We start from the raw sequence: 20,743 nt of genomic DNA, 5'->3' as shown, positions 1-20,743 counted from the left end.
GTGGGGATGGGTGTGGGTTTTATTGATTGTTGATTTTTTTTTGTTGGGTCTTATTTGCTTGTGTGCTGCTTTTTTTACATCAAAAGGAGTGAAACTGCAACAGTAGTTGGCATTAAAACTACACACCTGCACAACTTTCCTGACATCACAAACTTTTAGGGTCATACACATTTACAATAAACTACAGTGAACCTTAGGGAATCTGATTTAAAATGCATCTAGAAAAAGCACAGAAATTAAAAATGGGGTAGTTACTACATTGCCCTCATGTCTCATTCTTTGACAAAATCATCCAGAAGTCCTTTTCATAACAAATCCTGAGAAATAAACCTATTGTAATTGAATCAATTTGGAAACACAACAATTAGACTTTATTTATAAAATACACCACAATACTATTTAAACTAGCATCATGAACAAGATGGCAATCTAAGCTGTATGTGAAATAAATGGCATCATTCACTGACAAGTTCTAAACTACCAGGTTGTTTCCACAATTAACCTTTACCACAGTTTAAAAAAATGTAAACTTTATTATAGATCTTAAATTAGGCATACAATGTTATTTTAGGAATCATTTACTCCTGAATCAATTTGACTCATCAATTACAAGAGAGCAAGTTCTCTGTTATGTCTAAAACAAAATTTATGCAAGTTTATTGAATATGTTTCACATTACCATCATTGTTTTTATTGAGATGCTTACAACATTAAGCAGAAAGCTACAACAAAACTTTTCAACAAATGAGGAACCTACACACACATCTTCTTTCCTTAGATATTGATTATTCTTGTGTGACTTTATTATAACCTTCTCTGAAGTAAAAATACAGTATAATTTGACTATAATAGTCTTCTTCACTGCTATATAAGAGCAAAGACCAATTTCAGTTATACAGCTTTTAATAAATATACACAGAGTTTTTATGTTCTCTAAATTTACTTATGCTCTTAAAATTCTTCCCTGCAAAAGTAAGGTTTTTACAATTTCCCATGATCTCTTCAAATTTATAAATATTAAGGTTCAAAGATGAAATATTTAAAATTAGTAAGTTTTTACAATTTAGCAAGCTAAACTTAAAAACCAGGAAATCTCAAAAATCCATCCAGTAAATTAAATTCAGAGTTGGAAAACTTTGACACTTAAAAAAAAAATTCCTTAGCGTTCATTTCTTTTTATTTTTAAAATGAGTAAGAAACTCAAAATGCCACCAAACCAAATAAACGCTTTTGAAAAGAAATCTTGCTGATATGTCAGAATCATAACAACACTCAGTTCCTATTTCTGAAATGTTTGCATACAGCAATATTAGATATGACTTCCACAAAACATTCCACTGTTCTATTTCTACTCCTGCTCCAATACTTATGTAACTCCGCTGACTTCTGTAAGGATAAGAAGTATTTTGGCACTCCATTTTTTTTGACAACTGCCATTAAAAACACAAAATGCAACTCTAAATGCTTTCCTATGCTTTGTTTTCTCTCGCCATTGCAGGGACAAAACATTCCCTTTCACATCTGCAGACTAAGCACGCTACTAAAGAAGGCAGAAGTACTGCTTATATTTCCTTTCATATTGGAATAAAAAAAGAGGAAGAGTTTGCTACTCAAAGATCTGACTCAGAGAAGAAAACACCATAAAAAACCCAAACCCTAAAGCATAAACTGGCACAAACTGTCCCCTGACACTGGAGCCATACCTGGTTTTGGAGACCTGGTCCTCAGAGGGCAGGAAGGGATTATTGACGGTGGCAGAGGAGGTGTTTCCAAAGGCAGTGAGGCCCAACAGTTTGATCTGAGAAAGGCCCAGGGTACTGGCATCCCGAGGACGATGGAGACGAAGGCAGACAGCCGAGGCAACTTCAGCTTTTACCAGCTGGATTTTTATATAGGTGAGACCGCTCGTGATAACAGGAGTTGACAATGGCAACATGTTGACACCATCTGCACTTATTTCAACAGATACTGATGACGGGCATGCTAAAGAGTGAGATAAGAAGATTTAACACTATTTTAAAATCTGTACCAGTTTGTCTTCATCATGGACACATGGTCAACACTTAAAATTCAGAGAACAAAATGACTGAAATGATCTCAGGCAGACACTACTACAGAATCCCAGCTGGAGAACTTGACCTAGGAGATGGTACAGGTTAAAAAGCACAAGCACTTTGATATATGGTATATACAGTTTATTCCAAAGACTTTCAAAGTCCTGTCACTGAAAACACTTTCCCTTATCAGGGCTAAAACAGTAAGAGCTGAAAATCTCTTGTCTTTTCCTAACTACCATACAAAAGCATTTCCCCTGAAGACCCTTGACCAGTATCACATTCTCACTGGGCAAACTTCTGTAAGTATGACAAAGTTTTTTGACAAGTTTAACATGAATGCCACGTGCCATCTACTAGGCTAGAAAACATGCAGAGGCAGGGCCCTCTATTCTCAAGGAAAGCAGAATTTTCAAGCTTTTCAAACTTATTTTACAGGCATTATTAAAACAACCTCTCAGCTTAAGCTCCTCTGATTATACTCCTTGTATTGTATCCCAACTTTCATATTTTTGAACTGGCATCAACATCAGTGAATCTACTTACTTGCCAGAGAGGCCAGGTGAGGCTGGATGTGGATCTCTTTGAGCAGCACCGCTGCAGGAAGGTGAATCGTGAGATCACACCAAGCTTCCTCAGGTAAAAATATGTATGACCATGCAGCTGAGCGAGCCCGTCTGTGGGGAGGAGTAGCCTGCAACAGCACTTCAGCAGGTTGGGCAGTGGGACTGCTTGAGGTGATCGAACCTTCAAAAACAGCACCATTAACATTGATTATTCATGGTTATCAATAAGACCCACATTAATTGACAACCTGAACTGTGGAAAACACCTTTTCTTTTCTGTCTCCTCTCTTTTGCTTTATCAGTAATATCCCATGCTTAATGCTCACTGCCCAGTTATTTTTCTTTTACTCTGAGACTATTTTAAATAGGCAATTTACATATCCATATGCATATGTATATCCTTGAAATTTGCTAGGGGACAAGTACTACCACAATTCTAAACTTACTCTCAAGAGTACATGACAAAAACAAACCAAACAGAAAGGTGCAAGTTGAACAGCATGCTTAGAACTTGAACTCAGTTAATCCACAGTTAACACACTTTAAATACTAAAACAACATAAATGACTTTGGAATCAACTTCTGCAACCCTTTTTACTTTAAAAAGGTTTCACATGAACACCCTTTTCTAAAAAAAGACACCAGAATCAAAAAGAAACTGACCACAGCTGCTGCTTCTTTTTCTGCTCCTAGCATAAATTAAGAATGAAGAAGGAAAATGTAGGCTGTCTTCTTTAGCAAGTTACAGGGCATAATAAGACCAGATTTGAGCTGTTCCAAACTACAGGGGCACTTGGGGTGTTTTACTGTAGTTACAGCCTGATCCCATGACTAAATGCCTAGCAGCAGCTGGACATTAACTCCTGGACACATTTTGATAAATTTTCATCCCAAAATGAATTAAGCTCATCTCAGAGAATAACTGTGGTAGTAAGTTTGCCAAGACTTCATTATTTTCATGCGGGAAAAGCCAATTCTTTATTATCACAACTCATTTAATACAATTTTTACAGACTTCATGTGCAACTTTATTTGGTTAATAGCTTTCTTGCCAATTACTCTATTGGTTAGTAAAAGGTATTCTACTTGTCCACCAAATGTCTCTATTCTTGGATTGTTTACATATTTTCTTTACTGATTCTCGCAGGACAAATCTCTTCTTATTGCAGGTGCATTTGTTTTTGAACCCAGGAATAGGTTGTTACGCTAACGAGTTTTTACACCAAGATTGTTTTTGCATGGGAACTTGCAAATTACTTAGAAGAAATGACAGGCTAACTTTGGCAATTTAGCAGAGCAGGCCTGATTTTATGAGGCCTGTCTTTTACAATTCTTTTACCTGTCACGCCAAACAACCACATGATGAGAATCGGAATATACTATAAAGACCACTAAATGATGGTAATTAGAATGTACTAAGTGAGGGCAATGAAGGTTAATTTCAAAAGCACACTCCTGACTGAAAGTTAAATATTAAGAGAGATGCTCTCATGGCAGAACATCAAGAACTGCAGCACTTTGTAAGCTGGAAGACAAGGTAGGCAATAACCTACCACCATACATGCTTAGGATTTTTATGATTAAAAGTAACAAAGAATGAACACTTGCAGGATTCCTAAATTTACTGTTTAGAAATTTGTGAAGAGCAAAGTAGATTTCCAGAGCCCCCTATTCTACCAAATAAACCTTTTTGTTGTCTTTTGTAATGCCATTATTTTTGACACTCTTAAATTTGATTCACAGTACTTAATGGATTCCTTTCTCATTCAATCATCTCTCCAGAAATTTTAAAATGAATCCCCTCTTGTCAGTGAGACAAACTGTATGATACATTCGAGGCTGCACCAGTGGGCAGCAACAGAAAACAAAGACACTAGTACTGATAAGGAAAGCCTTTGTAAGGTATTACAGTACCACTACCTCTTAAAACACACACATTTTAGTTAACTGGAAGCCATTGTATTGATATCAAAAAAGCATTGCAATCTAACAAATGCTCATGCAGGCAACATGAGAGCAGTCCGACTTAGATACGAGAGCACCATCAGCAATATCAGCCTTATGCTCCAGCTTCTGCTCTGCTTCACAGAGCTCAGGTTCACTCTCTACCATCCCACCATGCCATGATTCTCTGTTAACTCCAAAACTGACGTGCCTAAGAAGTTACTGAATCTTAGTGTGTCTAAGGCAGATGGTGGGCTGGAACCAGGCATCCCCTGACCTACGGGAGGAGAAAGGGGCTCACCTTGATGCATGACTTCATCAGACACAGATCACTCCCTCTCCTTCTCTTCCCTGTCCACATGAGGTCTTATTATCTGTGGTGGAGGGGACTAACCTCATCCCTCAACATTACCTTGAAACACCAGCAACCCCTCTTATTAGAAGCTTTAGTAGTATGGAACATTTGACACTATCATACTACTTTTAAAGAACTTGATACACATTCAAATGACCAACAGGTATTTCTCTAAGAGAAAGAAGCGTCACTCACCCAATGGCGCAAAGTTGTGAATTCCTTCTGCATTATCAGGCTCAGAAGCGAGCACTCTGGCTTTCAAACTGCTGTCTGTTGCTTTGGTGGGACCAGAATCCAGGAATTTCATAATAGTTGAAACCATGCTCCTTGCTGTGTTAACAATAGCTCTTGTGCTTGTTACCATGTTGTTACAGATAAGTTGAACACCACCTGTGTATAATGTGGGCAGAGAGAAAAAGATACTGCTCAGAAGCACACAAAAGGTTCCACATAAGCAAAGGCCTCTTTAGTAAACTGGCCCATGTACACATATATATGTAACCAAATTTTTGATTTGATGTGGCTAAAGAAAAGACATTCTTACCCATATCATGGAAAGCCTTCAGTGCCTCACTTGTATCCAACACTCGTAAAATGAACCAGAGCAGCGGCTCAGATAACTGACATGTGGCAAGAGAACCCTAGAAGAAAATCAATTAAGAAATACATGGTTTCATACCAAATTAGTACCACAGAAATTCAAGTAACAGCTCTCAACCTCCCCTTTTAGTAGGCAAAACTACCAGGGAAGATATGCCACCATAGCTGAACTCTCTGCCACCATATATAATACCACGCTCCACATGGTTCAATTCCTTATGCAGGAAAAGCCTTTGGGGTATGGAAAAGCTCATACTCAGGGGGTGAGCATCTTCAGGGAAATAAAGAGCACTGAGCATTAAAATGGCCACAGTACATGGGCTTCTCACTTGCACATAATAAAATATCTGTTCCATCTTCAAGCCTTTAGCCAGCAACATTTACAGAAATGTCAAAATGTTCTTAGAGAAAACTCTCCCCCTCTACCATAGGCAATGGAGGGAGGCCTCCTAACTTCAGCACCCAAACGAAGCGAGGATGTAAAAATGTTCACATTTATTTTACATAGCAATACTTTAGTTTTCTGGCCTTATTACTGATTACAGAATCAGCTACCTTGAAGCACAGCAAGCCTAAGGGAACTTACCTGCCTTCCCATGTACCCACAGGCCATGTAGGTAAGAATAGGCTGAAGCATCACTTGAACTGTTGTTGCTTTCTTACTAAGTGTTGTCAGGATAGTGAACAACCCATCTCCAACTGATATTGCATCTAAGCCACCATGAAAGTTCTCATGTTTAGTCAGATGTAAGCCACTCGCACCTAAATGAAACAGAGACAGCTCAAAGGTGACAATCTTGAGACCTAACAAACCATTAAGCACAGAAGAGAACTCAAGAATATTCAAATGTTCGCATGGATTTTACAAAGTACAAAGGGACCCGTTTTCAGGATCATATGACTTAAAATCAGTGTTCCCAGAAATGTATAAATGAGAAGACTCGACCCAGGAAGTGAGGAAATTCAAATCAGACCATAAAAATGAGTGTAATTAGTGAAGGAAATAAGGTAACTACAAGGATTGGAATCACTCCTAGCCAGAAGCAACTGACATTTAAGATTTTTTTTCAGATAATAATAAAGTGCCCTTGTGCTGCCAAAAACATCCCCAAATATTTAACACATTTCTATTAGAAATAACTGTCCTGGAATTCTGCTTCTCACTATTAAAGCTCAGGATTTATTCATGACCATTTTCTAAATATCAATTCTCAGCAATATTGACTACACATTGGTGAGATTACAGACAAAAAGCAAAATAATAGTCTTCCCATGGAAGAGATCACTGTCTTACAAATCATATGACTTTGATCTGAAGAGCTGTGAAAAGTGGTCTCAGATTTAAATGTAAGACAACCATAGAGCAATCCTGTCCCATTTAGAGAAACTGAAGTTGCACTGACAAACAGTAATAAAAATCAGTGTGCTCAAGGGATCTTTGGAGCATGTCTTAAAGAAACATTTTGGCAAGAGAATTGCCAGGTGTAGTATTCTGGCCACTTTTAAACTGTCAAGAAAGCAAATACTGACAAGCAATGCATGCAGAGCAACAAATATAGCAGTCCTGGGACCCAGCCTCTGTCCAGCCTAGAAAAGTTAAATGGAATGATAGAGCTGAAGTCAAGTGAGCTGGATTTGCTATGAGGGAGGACCTTCAGTTGAGGACAAGATAGGAAAGGAGGTGAACACTGTTACTTGTATGATTTTCACAGTTTGTCAACTACAAAGCATAAAACCCTAATGAAACAGACACAATGGTCATATAAGGAAAAACAGAAAGAAAATGTTTAAAAATCATGTGACAAGTGAATTACTCAGGGCCATTCTGGATCCTGACCAGCTGGCTTGCCAGATGCAATAAATTAACACTATTAGAATAAATGTTGACACCAGATGTTGACTACCTATCAGTAACATTTACAGACATCTTGTTTACCTATGCTGGCAGCACCTTTCCATGCAGCATTAGTTATTACATGCTTCCTACTATATGCTGAGAAGTGATTGTTGGATCCTGTGTAATCCTGACTGTAGTCTTGCAAAATGTTTTGTTCACAGAAATTGTCTAGAGAGAGCTTAATATAGTTTTTTTTGGAAGAAACAAAACCCACAAATAGCTGTGTTACATCTTCCCACAATAAATGGACAAGTTATTTTCAATAACCTGTATTAAAAACCGTTTGGAAGAACAATCCATTGAAGAGATCAGCCGGCCCAGAACCCTGATTTCAATGAAAAACATTTTGAAAAAACCTATCTTTCCAAACTGCCCTTAAAAATTGCAAAACAACTGCTGGACAAAAATCAGTGGTTTAGAAAGACATCAAAGTTGAGGAGAAGAGTACCTGAACTACACTCCAAAGAAACACATACTCAGAACAAACCACCATTCCCAGAACAAACCACTTTCAGTGTTTGCAGTGTCTTTGCAATGACACCAACAGCTCAAAGTGATAAAGGAGATACTCTGAAATTAATTTCAGGAAGGTTCCAACAGCACAATCCAAACTTGTCAAATCCTACCTCCTGTTTAATTTGACTGCTAGAGATAACTATCTTTTCCTCAAAGCTTTCATGCTGAAATAAACCGCTGGTCTAATACTCATGAGGGCTCACTGAACAAGTAACTGTTTTGCATCTGCTTGAAAGAGGCAACATAGAAAAGGCCAGAGCAACTTGCTTCAAAGCAAGAGAACCATTATAAAGAGAACAAAATTTTACACCTGAAATGGAGTGCAGGTCTTTGCCTATCCTCCTGCAAAATGTTTTGCACATGCAGAAATCCATGGTGTTTCAGCCAGTGGTTTAACTTGTGCAAATAAACTCTATGCTACCATCACGGCATACAAGTAAGTCACAAAGATAAGTAGTCTCTGTGAGAAAATGCACCTCAGATAAATCTCTGACAAACAGCAGCTTTGCTTTCTAAGTATCATCATCTCCCTCACTAGTCCATAGCAGGAAGATCCCACCCAGAAATACATGACTTCAACTCCCAGAACATGATATTAATGCAATTTCTGGTACAAAAAATGGAAAGTGTAGGTACTCTGTGAAAGGGACAGAATTGTAATTTGTATTTTCTAAAAGTGATTTAAAAAAAGGAAAATCATCCAATACATAGAAAACAACTGGGGTAAGGTGTCTTGTACAAACTGAAGACTCATCCTAATTCATGCACAGAGGCATGTGAGGGCTACAGGCTGAAATAAAGGCAATTCCACTTAAACACAAGAAAAAGGCTTTTCTACTTTAAGGATGATTGAACATGACAACAGGTTGCCCACAGCAGTTGCGGAGTTTCCAACCCTGAGGAATTAAACACCCAACTGAAACAAGGTACTGAGCAACATGCTCTCAGTTGAGGCAGGTTGTGAGTTCGTGCAGGAAGGCTGGACTAGACAATCACCAGAGGTCCTGTAACATTAAGCATTCTGAGATTCAGCAAATTCAAATGCCAAACACATTCCTGTTTGGTTTCAATTACTGTCTCCCACCTCCTGTTAGGGGCTTTTTTCATGCATCTGTTCCCCTTTACCTTTTGCTGTCTCCGTTTTCCTGCCATTTCTGTAACGCATTCTTTCACATCCCCACCCAGCTTATGAGATTGCAGAAGTTTTAAATGTTTCACCACCCAAAAGACCTTCCACGTTACACAGAAAACACCTACCAATAATCATTGCCATAGCACTGCTGTTACACTGGCCAAGAGCAGACAAGATCTGGCTCATAATTTGTTGGTTGGCCAACACCAAGTCTGCCACGTATGCAGTTGATCCTTGAGTATTGGGGTTGCTTCCGTTGCCATCTTTGCCTCCTGAAACCTTTTCCTCATCAGACACACTGTCTGTAGTACTGCTTGCTACTGGGACGCGGGCACTGTACTCTCGGTTACTGGAAAGAGGCAGCTGAACTAAAATGTTTATCAGCTTTAATAAATCAAACATGAGTTGATCCCTTGTCATTTCTCCACAAACTGCTTTGGCATCACCTGGACGGATAATATTGGCAAAAAGCCCTCCAAAACACGCTCGAGCACCCACAGAGCTGTCCGAGCCACTGCGAGACATGACTTTGTCTGAACACGTAATGTAATGATGCACAAGGAAGGTTATAGACTCAATTACTGCAGAGATAGTGCTAACTGATACAACTTCAAAATTCTGTTCCAGGGTGAATTCCAAGAGTTTCACTTGAGCATCCAATGGTCCCTGGCCTGTCTGGAAAGCACCCCTGAAAGAAAAAAAAAAGAAAAAAAAAAAGAAGAAAGATATATTAGAAGTTATACAGGTTTGGCTGTTTGGGTGTGATCTTTTTCCTTGATTTTTAAGAATCCGAGAAATAAAAATCTAGCCATTTTCAGAAATGCAGAAATGCATGTTGAAGCAAAATCTAATCTTTCACCTATATCAAGCTTTTGTAATTTTTTAATATACTGGTCATTAAACAGCCTGCGGAACCTGCTCATGCCACCACCTTCCTGATATTACCAAGGATTAAGAGAGTAACTTTGAAAAAAGCTAGGATTCATCTTCTTTTTTTTTTGCAATTCAGTTAATTTTGTAAGAAAAGACTTGGAACAGTCTATATATAGACTGAACAGTCCTGTTCAGCTCGTAGTGAAAAGCTTCCTTCATTTGCAAGAAAATCTCATGGAAAGCAGTCACATAATACTTTAATATCATGAGGATAATTTAGTTGCTAAAAGGATTTCATGATGAATTCTCTTCTTCCCACAGGTCTTCTGTTTGTACCCCCACTCAGCCACTCCCCACCCAGAGCTAAAAAGAAGAATGGTCAGGTTTTACCTGTCTAAACAGCAAATATACATAAGACCATGAGAAGGTACTCAAAAATATCACAACCTGGTGCTTGTAGGTTGACTGCTTGAAGGATTTCTTCTAGGAATACGTTTATTTTATCAATTGCTTTTACACATATAGTGAACTACAAAAAGAACCTTTTGAATCAGTGCATCTAAAACAAAACTTGTATTAGTTATTGAATTTTCATATACTTCTCTGTATCTTTTCACATTGATCAATCTTAATCTAACTTTTAAAATTAAATACAGAACAAAACAGTTTATAGAAACAGCCCAGAAAAAAATTCAAGTAATTTAAGTAATTCTAACATAAAATACTGCTTTTCTTTACAATTCATCTTATGATCATACACAGTACAGTTCAGTAACTATCTGTGTTCTTAGAAATAACCATCTAAATCCCCTTCTCATGTTTTGCTTCCATTTCAAGGCATTTCACAAAAAAACCCCTAACATGTTTCAAAAATTACCCTTTCAGTGGTCTCATCAGCTTATTTTAAACAAATGCTGGCATGTAGACACGTTGCCCAAGATTCACTGTGAATTAATGATTTTATTGTATTATGACATGTCTCGTAGAAATCGCTGATCATCAATATAACCTGGTAAACACCAGTCCTATAATTTAAGTTACAAAGGTAAAATCTCTTGGAGAAGGCAGAGACCATTTTCTGTAAGATTAAAGAATAACACCAAAGTGCCACCTACTGGGGACCCAGAACTAAGGAAGCTCATCCCTAGTTACACGAAGCCTTTGTCTGGGGATGAGCAGAACATCAATCTCAGAAAGAAATGCTTCCTAGTGTACCTCAGAACTAAACAGTTGCCATATTTCCAGTGTACTAGTGGAGACAGTCTTGTACCCATTAGTCTTGCCTTGAGGAAGCACAACTGTGAAAGATGAGCCATAAGCTCTTATCTCTCTCCTGGCACTTCTCTACCCTAGTGGGCATTAACAGGCCCCAGGAGAGTGGGACAGAGGATGTTTTCCACTGTCATGTGGAAAGACAAAACCCACCAAAGATAAAGCAAGAAAAATGCACATTGCATAAATAGGATTACGCAACCTCATAATTCATCCTACCATGTGAGAAAAGCCATCTGTACTATTTTCACAATCTATGGATTATTTCTGGAATCTTTCATTAATTCAGACCTCTCAGAATACATTTTCAATAAGTAAGCTCATCAACAGTGTCCTTACTTTAGGGAATTACTTCAACAAGGTTTACATCTTAGCTTTAAATAAAATCAGTCCAAAATTTTAGGGCCTCTATTGACAGTCCCTCACACAGCCAGCTGTGTGTCAATTCCAGATGCACTTTTCCATGTGCCAGGAGCAGCCCAGATCCTGCTGGTAATGTTGCAGCTACAATGACGATTCCCACTGACACATAACTTGATAGTATGAGGAGGCACATACACATCTGAGTTGTGATTCACAACCACAGATTTTAAAGTGTCCTGGGGTGACTTTATGATGCTTGTATCCCCAGTCATCTGTTCTGTTTATGCTGGATATTATCTTTTCTACCTGTAAAACTGGTTCTGAGAGTAAAGAGGGGGAGAAGAAGTGCACAGTTTGTTTTCAGAAACTACACTCACTCCCCCTCTTTCCTTCTCCTGGACTGTGTTGTCTGGAGCACAGACAGCAGGAGAGGGCTCTCCTTTGCTTTTAGTTAGTTTGTAGCTAGCTGAGGCAGAGAAGTAGCCCCGACTGTGGCTTTCCATTTTCTTGAAACTGATCAGCCCTGCTCCGGACTGAAAACCCAGAAAAACACTGGGAGCTCACACCTGTGGCCCACCAGGCCCCAGGACGTGGCATTTACCAGTGCAGGAGGGACTGATGAGAGACTGAGCGAGCCGAGCTACAGGCCACAAAAAGGACTTTCTGAATTTGCCATCTCTTCAGAACAACAAGAGATTTTACTGTTCAATATTATTCATGTTTTATGCTTGTGAATACATTGCTTATTACATGAACAGTTTTTCCCCGCTTTTCTCCAAGGAAATCTTTTCCTGAACCAGCAAGGGGACAAGCCGATTGAATCTGCTTTCTAGAGGGACCCCTTGGGAAGTTTCCTCCCAAATTTGCCCTAAACCAGGACAAAAGAAAAGGAGAGCATGAAAGAAAACAAACGTGTAAGATTTACCTTTCTGTTGAAAGTATATGTATTAATTTCAATAAAAATTCACTGAACATCTGAGGACAAGTTGAAGAAAGGTGCACTTGTAATCTAGTAAGAAATTCTTGCATAGCTTGTGTTGCTGTTGGGCCAACCTAGAAGAAAAGACATTTCAGGAAGTATTATATACAACTGAAAAGTCTTCAAGAACATTAACATCTTCCAAGAAGAGTAAAGTATTGCATAGCTTAACTTGCTTTCTGAGAACTTCTACAGCATCTTTACAGCACAAATCTATATGCATTTATATTACGTGTTTTCCTATTATTAATCATGAGTCAAAAGCAAGAAATTCAGTTTTTTGTCTAAGACTTGTTTTTCAGCCTGAGACTCTCTTTTCCCTAATGCAAACTATACTCCATATACAATCCACTTCTGTGACAATCTGAATTTTTTTTCACTAACTACATACTTAATTTTAAGTACTTTAATGGCATTGTGCAGTGTTAAAGTTCTGGAAATGACTCTGTATTTTCTTGAAAATTTGCAGGAAAAAAAAAAACAAACCCTGGAACTACCAGGTGTTTTCTGTCTCCCAAACTGAGACTACTGTCAAATACTACATACAGTTAAGTTCACTTGGGCTTTTTTTAAAACACTATTCGTAGATATTTCAAAGATTGTAAAAAGGAAGAAAACATTAATTGAAATTAGGAGAGGCAGCAGATACCACATGAATTCAGAAACAGGCAGAAAATTAAAGTATAATTTGAAATTCAGGAATTCTTAGATCATAAAATTTAATCTTCACTGGCATTTTTATCCCAACCCAACAAGATTTTGGGAAATAACTGAATGGAATACTTCATTCACATATGGCATCCTCTCCCTGTGGCAAGTCTCCAGAGAGTTGTGAAAACATACCAGCACCACTGAGAGTGTAACAACAACATGAACTTCCCTATGGCTGCCCATCAGAACCAACTAAGACTAACTAGGAGAAGAAACAAGACAAGAATATAACAAACTATGAATGAATACATATTTTTGTCAAGTGTCTTGAAATCCTGTTGCAAAAAAGTTTTACTCTTATTTTAATTGCTCGTTACCTGTGGACTGTGTTGATTTGTTCCATGAGGGTTTGTGCCAGAAAGAAATTTCACTAACACATGAATAAGGTTGGGATCTGACACCAACAATTGGGCAGTACTTTCCTGAGCTCCAATGGCACTGCTTGGACCAGCTTAAAAATAAAGACATAAAATTCACGTGCATAATCTTAAACATTAAGCAAAAATCAAGTATTTATAGTGTAAATCCCTCATATTTATTTCATGATTGGAAATATTCTCAGCTAAATCAGCTACCAAAAACCTGCTTACTCAGGACTACAATTTTGAGTTTTCCAGTAAGTACAGAAACAAAGCCCCAGACCTGTCCATTCAGTCTTCCAAGCCTGCTAAGGCAGTATTCCTGAAAACAGATTAATTTTGTAGGTGCAATACATACAGACATTTTTGATTTGTATCTTTCTGTTAGTCCAACACTTCAATAAGGCTCAAGTGCATTTTTTAGTTTGTCAGACAGAGACCAAGTGTTCTGTTATCCCGTAAACAATCGGTATTTTTGTTCTTGGCACATGCAAAGACTTCTCAGAATAAAACTGTAGGGAGCATAACAGATAAGAACTCTAAAGACTGGAATTTGAATTAAAATACACCCTTCAGTGTTCAAACAAATGAGCTTTACTAAATGTGAAGTCTTACTCTTGGAGTAGTAGTATACTGGATCAGTTCAAAACACTGAAAAAAGCACAATATGAAACAGATTCTGTGAAAGTGGGACAATGCTTTTGGATAAATGCCATCATGCCAATGTTCTCCCTTCCACCACTGGCTCAGGTGTACAAGCCTCCCCTGGGGGAGTTATAGGGACATTCACACATAGGCCTGAAGGTGTTCATCCCTTCTGATAAGGTGTAACTGACTCAGCTACCCTGTCTGTAAGAGGCACCTGCCATGTCTTAGGTGGTGTCAAACCACCAAAGACCCCCCAAAGTGCCCCCAGACTCATTTCTGGGCCCTTCCACCATAAGACTGAGCACGATCCTGTGTTGCACCGGACAGTGTAAAACTCCCTCCCAGTGGGGGTACCTGGGCATTCCCACCTGAACTTGAATGTATATTAACCCACTGAACTCTGTTTCCTAGGCTTCCCCCAACCCTGATGGATCAAAACTGTGACCATCAATTCCACAAGTGGATACCCAAATTACAACAATCAAACCTTGTCTCTGGATCCACAGGTAGCGATATGTCCACAGGCAGCGATATGTATCCTGTCCCCTATCTATTTCTGTGCTTTCCTTCTTTTTCTTTTTTTTTTACCTTATATGTTTTCCTAAGTGATACCTTTATATTTCTGTATTGTTTCATTTTTACAGACAATAATCAAACCAGTTACATACCTCCTTTTCCATTACAACCACATCGTTCTGAAATAAGCCTGCCATACAGGTATGTATCTATATATCTGTCTCTCTGTCACCCTATATATATATATACATAAACGCTGATCATTCAGTAGAGTGTTGTTTCACTCTAATCCATCCCAAGGGACCTAGTAACAAGAACTTGTAATCTGGCCCTTAGGGACAGGTCATGACACTTGCATCTCCAACCCCTTCCAACTCAACTCCAACTCACAATCCTACATACAAAAAATAAACAACCACATTCATATCCTCAAGTGTGCCTGCCACGAACCACAGGGGTTGCTTCTAAATAGCTTTTTATTCACCTACTGATCTCAGGCAACTACCAATGAAACTCTTGCAAACACGCAGCTGCCTGTTAGCGTCAGAGAACACTGAGCCTCATAACACTTGCAAGATATTCACATATGATCTCAGAGATACACACGGTATAAATTTTGGGAATTTTTGCCAGTCTACAGAAAACAAACTGAAGAGCTGACAGTACATGTGCATATTAACTGAAGGCAATTATACCAGAAATCAGGCCATGTTCTATTCTCAAATACTAAGAGTGAAGCCTCAGATTGTGCACAGTAAGTCTCTTTCTTTAGTTTTTTGCAGCTCTACTTCTTCACCTGATTACAAAAATTTCAGCAGATTTTTGTGAGACTGATTTCTAAATAACATCACAGAAAGGGGACATAAAGTACTAATTTTAAGAACCAAGAGCATCTTAAAGTCAATGATTTGAAATGGCAAATAAGAAAAAAAGATTCACAGGCAACATTTAAAAACTACTTCCTTTAATTTCTATCAGTCTTGTGGCAAAAACTCCTTCACAAAGTGAGATTATTTCTACTGTGTTATGGAGCGATATAGAAAATGTGAGATATAATGGTATGCATAGGGAAATGAAATGGCAGTGTTTCTATTTTTATAGATTCAGCTGCTGGGGGCTTATTTTCAGATAGCTTAATATAAGCAGTCACTGATGCCGGCATATTTATAAAAATATTCCTACTCTGTCAGAAAAACTTCAGTCTCACTCATAGCAACTTAATCATTTCTCTCTGCTAATTCTTCTCATACTACAAAACTAATTCCCAGGGATCATTAGCTGATCCTAAAATGTTTTCTGGGAGACAATGACAACTCACTTACAATGACATTTTCTTTCACCATAAGGGTTTCTGTTTCCCATGGTACAAGCAATTCAAGGAGTTCACTCTTGAAAAGCCCAAAGTTAATGGCGAACAAAAGTATGTATATGACAAAAGGAATGCTCTAGAAGTCTTTTGATGGAATCAACATTCATTTGTACATCAATAAAACTGTCAACATAAGAAAACCAAGCAAACAAACTTACCATTCAGCTGCATATTTGTCATGAGCGTTAGGCTGTGAAGCACAAGGCACCACGTCCGGAGTAAAGTATTAGGATACCACGCCAGAACCGACAGGAAGCTAGTTACTGAAGCTGTCAAGGAAAACAGTTTTTTCCAAGTTTTAATCTTCAAAGTATTACTATAAATTTCTAATTTTTACTGTAGGGTGCTATGCTGATTATTGTTATTACTATTATTGTTCCTTATTCGTTTTGTTTTGACAACCACTGCTGCAGGACATTAGGAAAAGAAACCTCACCAACACTTCACAGGAACAGGCCCACAGAAGTTTCTACAGTGTGAAGACCCTGACATCTCAAAGAAAACGATGCAAAGAAACTGGTATCAAATTTTCTCATGGAAGTCAGTGTAACAGGTTCATTTTATCAGGCATTAACATTTTCGATTATCACCACAAGATACCACAGACTTTCTTAATTATACAGTATAACATGTTCCAAGAAAGAAAATTCAGCATTTCTCCATACTAGATTAGCAGTCAACAGTAATGGAGCTTTCCCATTCTGCTGACCCCTTTGTTAAGGGAGGGATCATAGGATGGCATAGAAGAGATGAACTTTGTCAGAAAAGTGCACACAGTTGCACAGTTCAACTCAGATTAAAAAGTGTATTTTAATGAGTCCTCTTGGGAATAATTAAGAGTTAAGAACCACAAATTTTACCATTTTATTTCTAATAACTTTATAAAAATTGAACGAATCAACTCTTGGTTACACACTAGCAATGTATTTTCCACTTAAAGAAGAAAACGAGACCAAGAGTTCTTCAATAAGAACACAGAAATTATCTCAACACTGATCTTGGCAGAAATACTTGCAGCAATGTTTTTTACTTATTAGCAAAAATTGAGTATTTTAAAAAAACAAACCTGAACTTATTTCTCATATTTAATGTATTTTACCTTGGTTCAGGGAAACAACAGGTATTCGGTTAGCATTATAGAGGAAAATATCAGCACCACTATCTTTACTTCCAGAGGAGCTGGAATTCAGGCTTAATGTGAGCCATAGCTGCAACAGGGATTCAAGCTGAAAGAAAGGGAAAAAAACCCACTATGAGACCAAACTCAGAACTCCAGGGCAACAAAGTTTTAATTTTAAAAGTCTGATCCACATTCTCAGCTGCTACTGTTCCACTGCACACACGCTCTCTCCTCAACTGGATTTGAAAATTCTGCTAAACATAATATTCAAGGCAAATTCAGCCTAACTAGTGAATTCTTCTGCTATGGTTTTTGTAATTGATTTCTTCCAAATAGCTTCTCTTAAGAAGTTTCTTCAAACTTGTGTTAAGAAATTGCAGCTTTACACACTTGTTCAGAAGTAACTTTATCATAACCTTATATCTGTGACATGCACAGGTAGGCTTACAGGTTTGCATGGAAGCTTTTGGAATGTTACTAAAGTGATGTTTCCCAGTCAATCAAAATTATTCAAAAGGCCCATTTATCTAATGAGAAACCACAGGAACACTGATGCTTACTCTGAATAATACCCCTGAGGAAAAGAACTCTTTAGATATTCTGGGAAAGCACCAAGGACGTTTACAGAAGAAACTGTATTTTGGATGAGATATTTAAAGAACAATTGAGGAACGGAGTCAGCCACTCTATCAAAATATCAAGAGGCAGGCAGGCATCTAATCATTATATATATAGCATGCATGGCATTCCTTTGTATGAATCAAGAAAAGCATTGCTAAACCTTTGAAATGACTTTTCAAAAAGCAAACTTTTAAATTTGCTATTAACATAGAGGATCATTGGATAATTCAGATTGGAAAGAACTTTTGCAAGTTATCCAATCCAATCTGCTCAAAGAAATGCCAAAGAAGATATCAGACTTGGTCGCTTGGGGTTTTACTCAACTGGGTTTTGAAAACCTCCACAAATCTCCATTTGTCATTAAGTGTCACTTAGAGACATTTTTATTTAATAAGCAAACAATTATCATTGAGAGGACATACAATCCTGTTTTTAAAATGAAAATGTATACCAGTTTTCCACTGTAACAAGCAGTGTCCACTTTGACAAAAGCTTTCAGCACTTTATTACATTATCAGTACTGTTGTCCAAGACATATTCATAAGCAATAAAGCACCTAACATAACAGATTACTTGAATCCTAAGTAGCAAGAAGTAGAGGAAAACAACTCAGATTTAGAGATACATACTCTCAGAACATTTAAAGTCCAAAATTCTCTACCTGAACATGGTGGACTTGTAGCATGGAAAAGAGTTTGTTGAAGCATGCGCTCAGCATAGGTATAGATGACAACTGCACAATCAGCTGGGCATTTTGGTTAGCAGCGTGTAATCCCCTCAGCAATGAATCATCTGTGCCACTGGGAGACTGTGTCACTAGGAAACAAAACAGGGCACCATCCCCCCATGAATTACTTTGAAAAGTTGCCAGAAGTAATTTCATAATTATTTCCTTGCATTTTATACTAAAGTGAAAGACACTTTTTTATCATTTAGAAGAACATCTTCAGTGTAGTGTTCAGTTGAACTGGACTACTGACTACCATAGTAGTGGCATACTTGAGTATCAGACATTTCCAACTGTTTGGAACTGAGTCCACACAAACACATTTTCACAGCTATTACAGCAGCGTCCTGGTAACACAATGGTAAGACAAACAGTTGGAACATCTCTTTCACACATTACAGTACAACTATTGCAGCCAGTAATGAACTTCCAGAGAATAAAGTCTGAAGATATTACTAAACCTACTCCATCACCACATACTCAACCAATGACTGTATGCACATTAAGGTACCCAGAGGGCTACAAAGAAACCCATTTTAACGAGACGGGCAGCACAACTCACTGAAAAAAGATTCAAAAGTAAAACACTCCATGAGTGGGGTTTTTTTTAACATAAAGCTACTGAACAGCTGAGTTCAAAATTGTATTCAAATATTTTCACTTCTATCTCTTAGTTGGTGTAACTGTCAAATGCAAAGAGCTTTCAAACACCAAGAATGAAGGTTCACACAGAAAACTTAATGTTCACTTGAACCTAGACCTAAAAATGAAAACTTTCCCACCTTTGTAGCATAACCCACATGCATAGATGACTGTTTCACAAAATGTCTCAAAGACAGGCATATAAGTTATTAAAAAATCTGAACAAAGAACTATCTTTAAAGTTCGGCCTAATAAGAAAATTCAAGCAAAATGTAACTTTTCCTAAAGCTACCAAGTGACTGCAGAAAACATTACTACAAACTTCAAAGCATCATGATCATTATGTGAAGAGAATGATTTGACAACATGTAGTTACATGTGGGAGATGTGTTTGTTAATGCTTGTAGAATGGAATCAGCCTCCAGTGTGGACATCATTTTCAGCATCAGCTCAGCCTGCTGCTCAAGTCCAACTTCAAGACGTGCATCTAAAGCTACAGAAGGCAAGAAAAAAGGTAAAACTGAGTTGTATCAAGGACATACGCAATTACAGAATCACAGAATATTCTGATTTGGAGGGGACCCACAAGGATCATCAAGTCCAACTCCTAAGAGAATAGCCTGTACACGGATTGGACCTACAACCTTAGGCGTTATCAGCACCATGCTCTAAACTACTGAGCTAATTTCACCTTTAATTCGCTCCTCTAATTTTCTTTAACATTCTTACAGACCTGAAATATACAATGATTAAAATACTGTATTTCTGTGAAACAGACCCATATTTCTTTCCACACTCACTTTACTATCATACATGACAATCTGCATATGTTCATTTCTTCCTAAAGCAATAGCTCTCAAATGAGAACCAAAAAGTTGTTTTTTCCCAGTGTGGCAGAAGAAAAATCTATCACCCAGTTCAGTAGTACTCCTACAAATGAAACAAGTGTGCCACTTCACTCCTTTGGGGTAGAGCCAACCAGAAAAGAGCTTCCAAAATTTCCTGAGAAACAGGAAGGATTTAAAACTGCCAATAAATGCATTGCAAAATGTCAGAAAATACGATTTTCTGCTATGTTGGGCTTTTTAAAATGTAAGTTTCACATTATATTTTCTGTTACTACAGGAAAAAAATGTGGAATATGTAAAATGTAATTTTTTTCCCCCAAAAATACATAGATATTGCTAAAATAATTTCTTGTTCTAAGGTGTCAAATACAGTATTACAGAAGAGAGACTCCAAACAGAACTTTTAATTCATTGCTTACCTTGAGAGACTGATATGCTGACAGTTTGTGATCCATTTTTCTCTGTAGTTACAGGTGGTTTTGCAACTGGAATTCCAACACCACCAATGTAGGGATTGTAATTGTAGGTGCCATATTCAGCACCCCAGTAATCGTACCAGGTGCTGCTTATAGGCTTAACAAACAAATAAAAAACAAAGGAAAAACAATAAACAGCAAGTCTTTAAATTCCA

At 37.8% G+C, this 20,743-nt stretch overlaps 1 protein-coding gene across 2 annotated transcripts in view; it reads right to left on the bottom strand.

The window, feature by feature from the left end:
• Window positions 1-20,743, bottom strand: part of BIRC6 (baculoviral IAP repeat containing 6) — a 175,602-nt gene that overhangs the window by 81,313 nt on the left and 73,546 nt on the right. For both annotated transcript variants that reach the window (XM_066178597.1, XM_066178596.1), the window contains exons 39-51: window positions 20,532-20,685; window positions 19,641-19,757; window positions 18,557-18,711; window positions 17,254-17,380; window positions 16,313-16,423; window positions 13,580-13,713; window positions 12,498-12,625; window positions 9,190-9,752; window positions 6,106-6,281; window positions 5,464-5,560; window positions 5,115-5,309; window positions 2,601-2,801; window positions 1,704-1,983 (exon numbers count right to left, since the gene is read on the bottom strand). In XM_066178597.1, the coding sequence (XP_066034694.1) occupies window positions 1,704-1,983; window positions 2,601-2,801; window positions 5,115-5,309; window positions 5,464-5,560; window positions 6,106-6,281; window positions 9,190-9,752; window positions 12,498-12,625; window positions 13,580-13,713; window positions 16,313-16,423; window positions 17,254-17,380; window positions 18,557-18,711; window positions 19,641-19,757; window positions 20,532-20,685 (2,438 nt within the window). The remainder of the gene's footprint in view (window positions 1-1,703; window positions 1,984-2,600; window positions 2,802-5,114; window positions 5,310-5,463; window positions 5,561-6,105; window positions 6,282-9,189; window positions 9,753-12,497; window positions 12,626-13,579; window positions 13,714-16,312; window positions 16,424-17,253; window positions 17,381-18,556; window positions 18,712-19,640; window positions 19,758-20,531; window positions 20,686-20,743) is intronic.

The sequence above is a fragment of the Chamaea fasciata genome, unplaced genomic scaffold, assembly GCF_029207755.1.
Source record: "Chamaea fasciata isolate MVZ Bird 193981 ecotype frontalis unplaced genomic scaffold, bChaFas1.0.hap1 SCAF_3, whole genome shotgun sequence".
NCBI lineage: Eukaryota > Metazoa > Chordata > Aves > Passeriformes > Sylviidae > Chamaea > Chamaea fasciata.
This window is presented reverse-complemented; position numbering and strand designations above follow the sequence as displayed.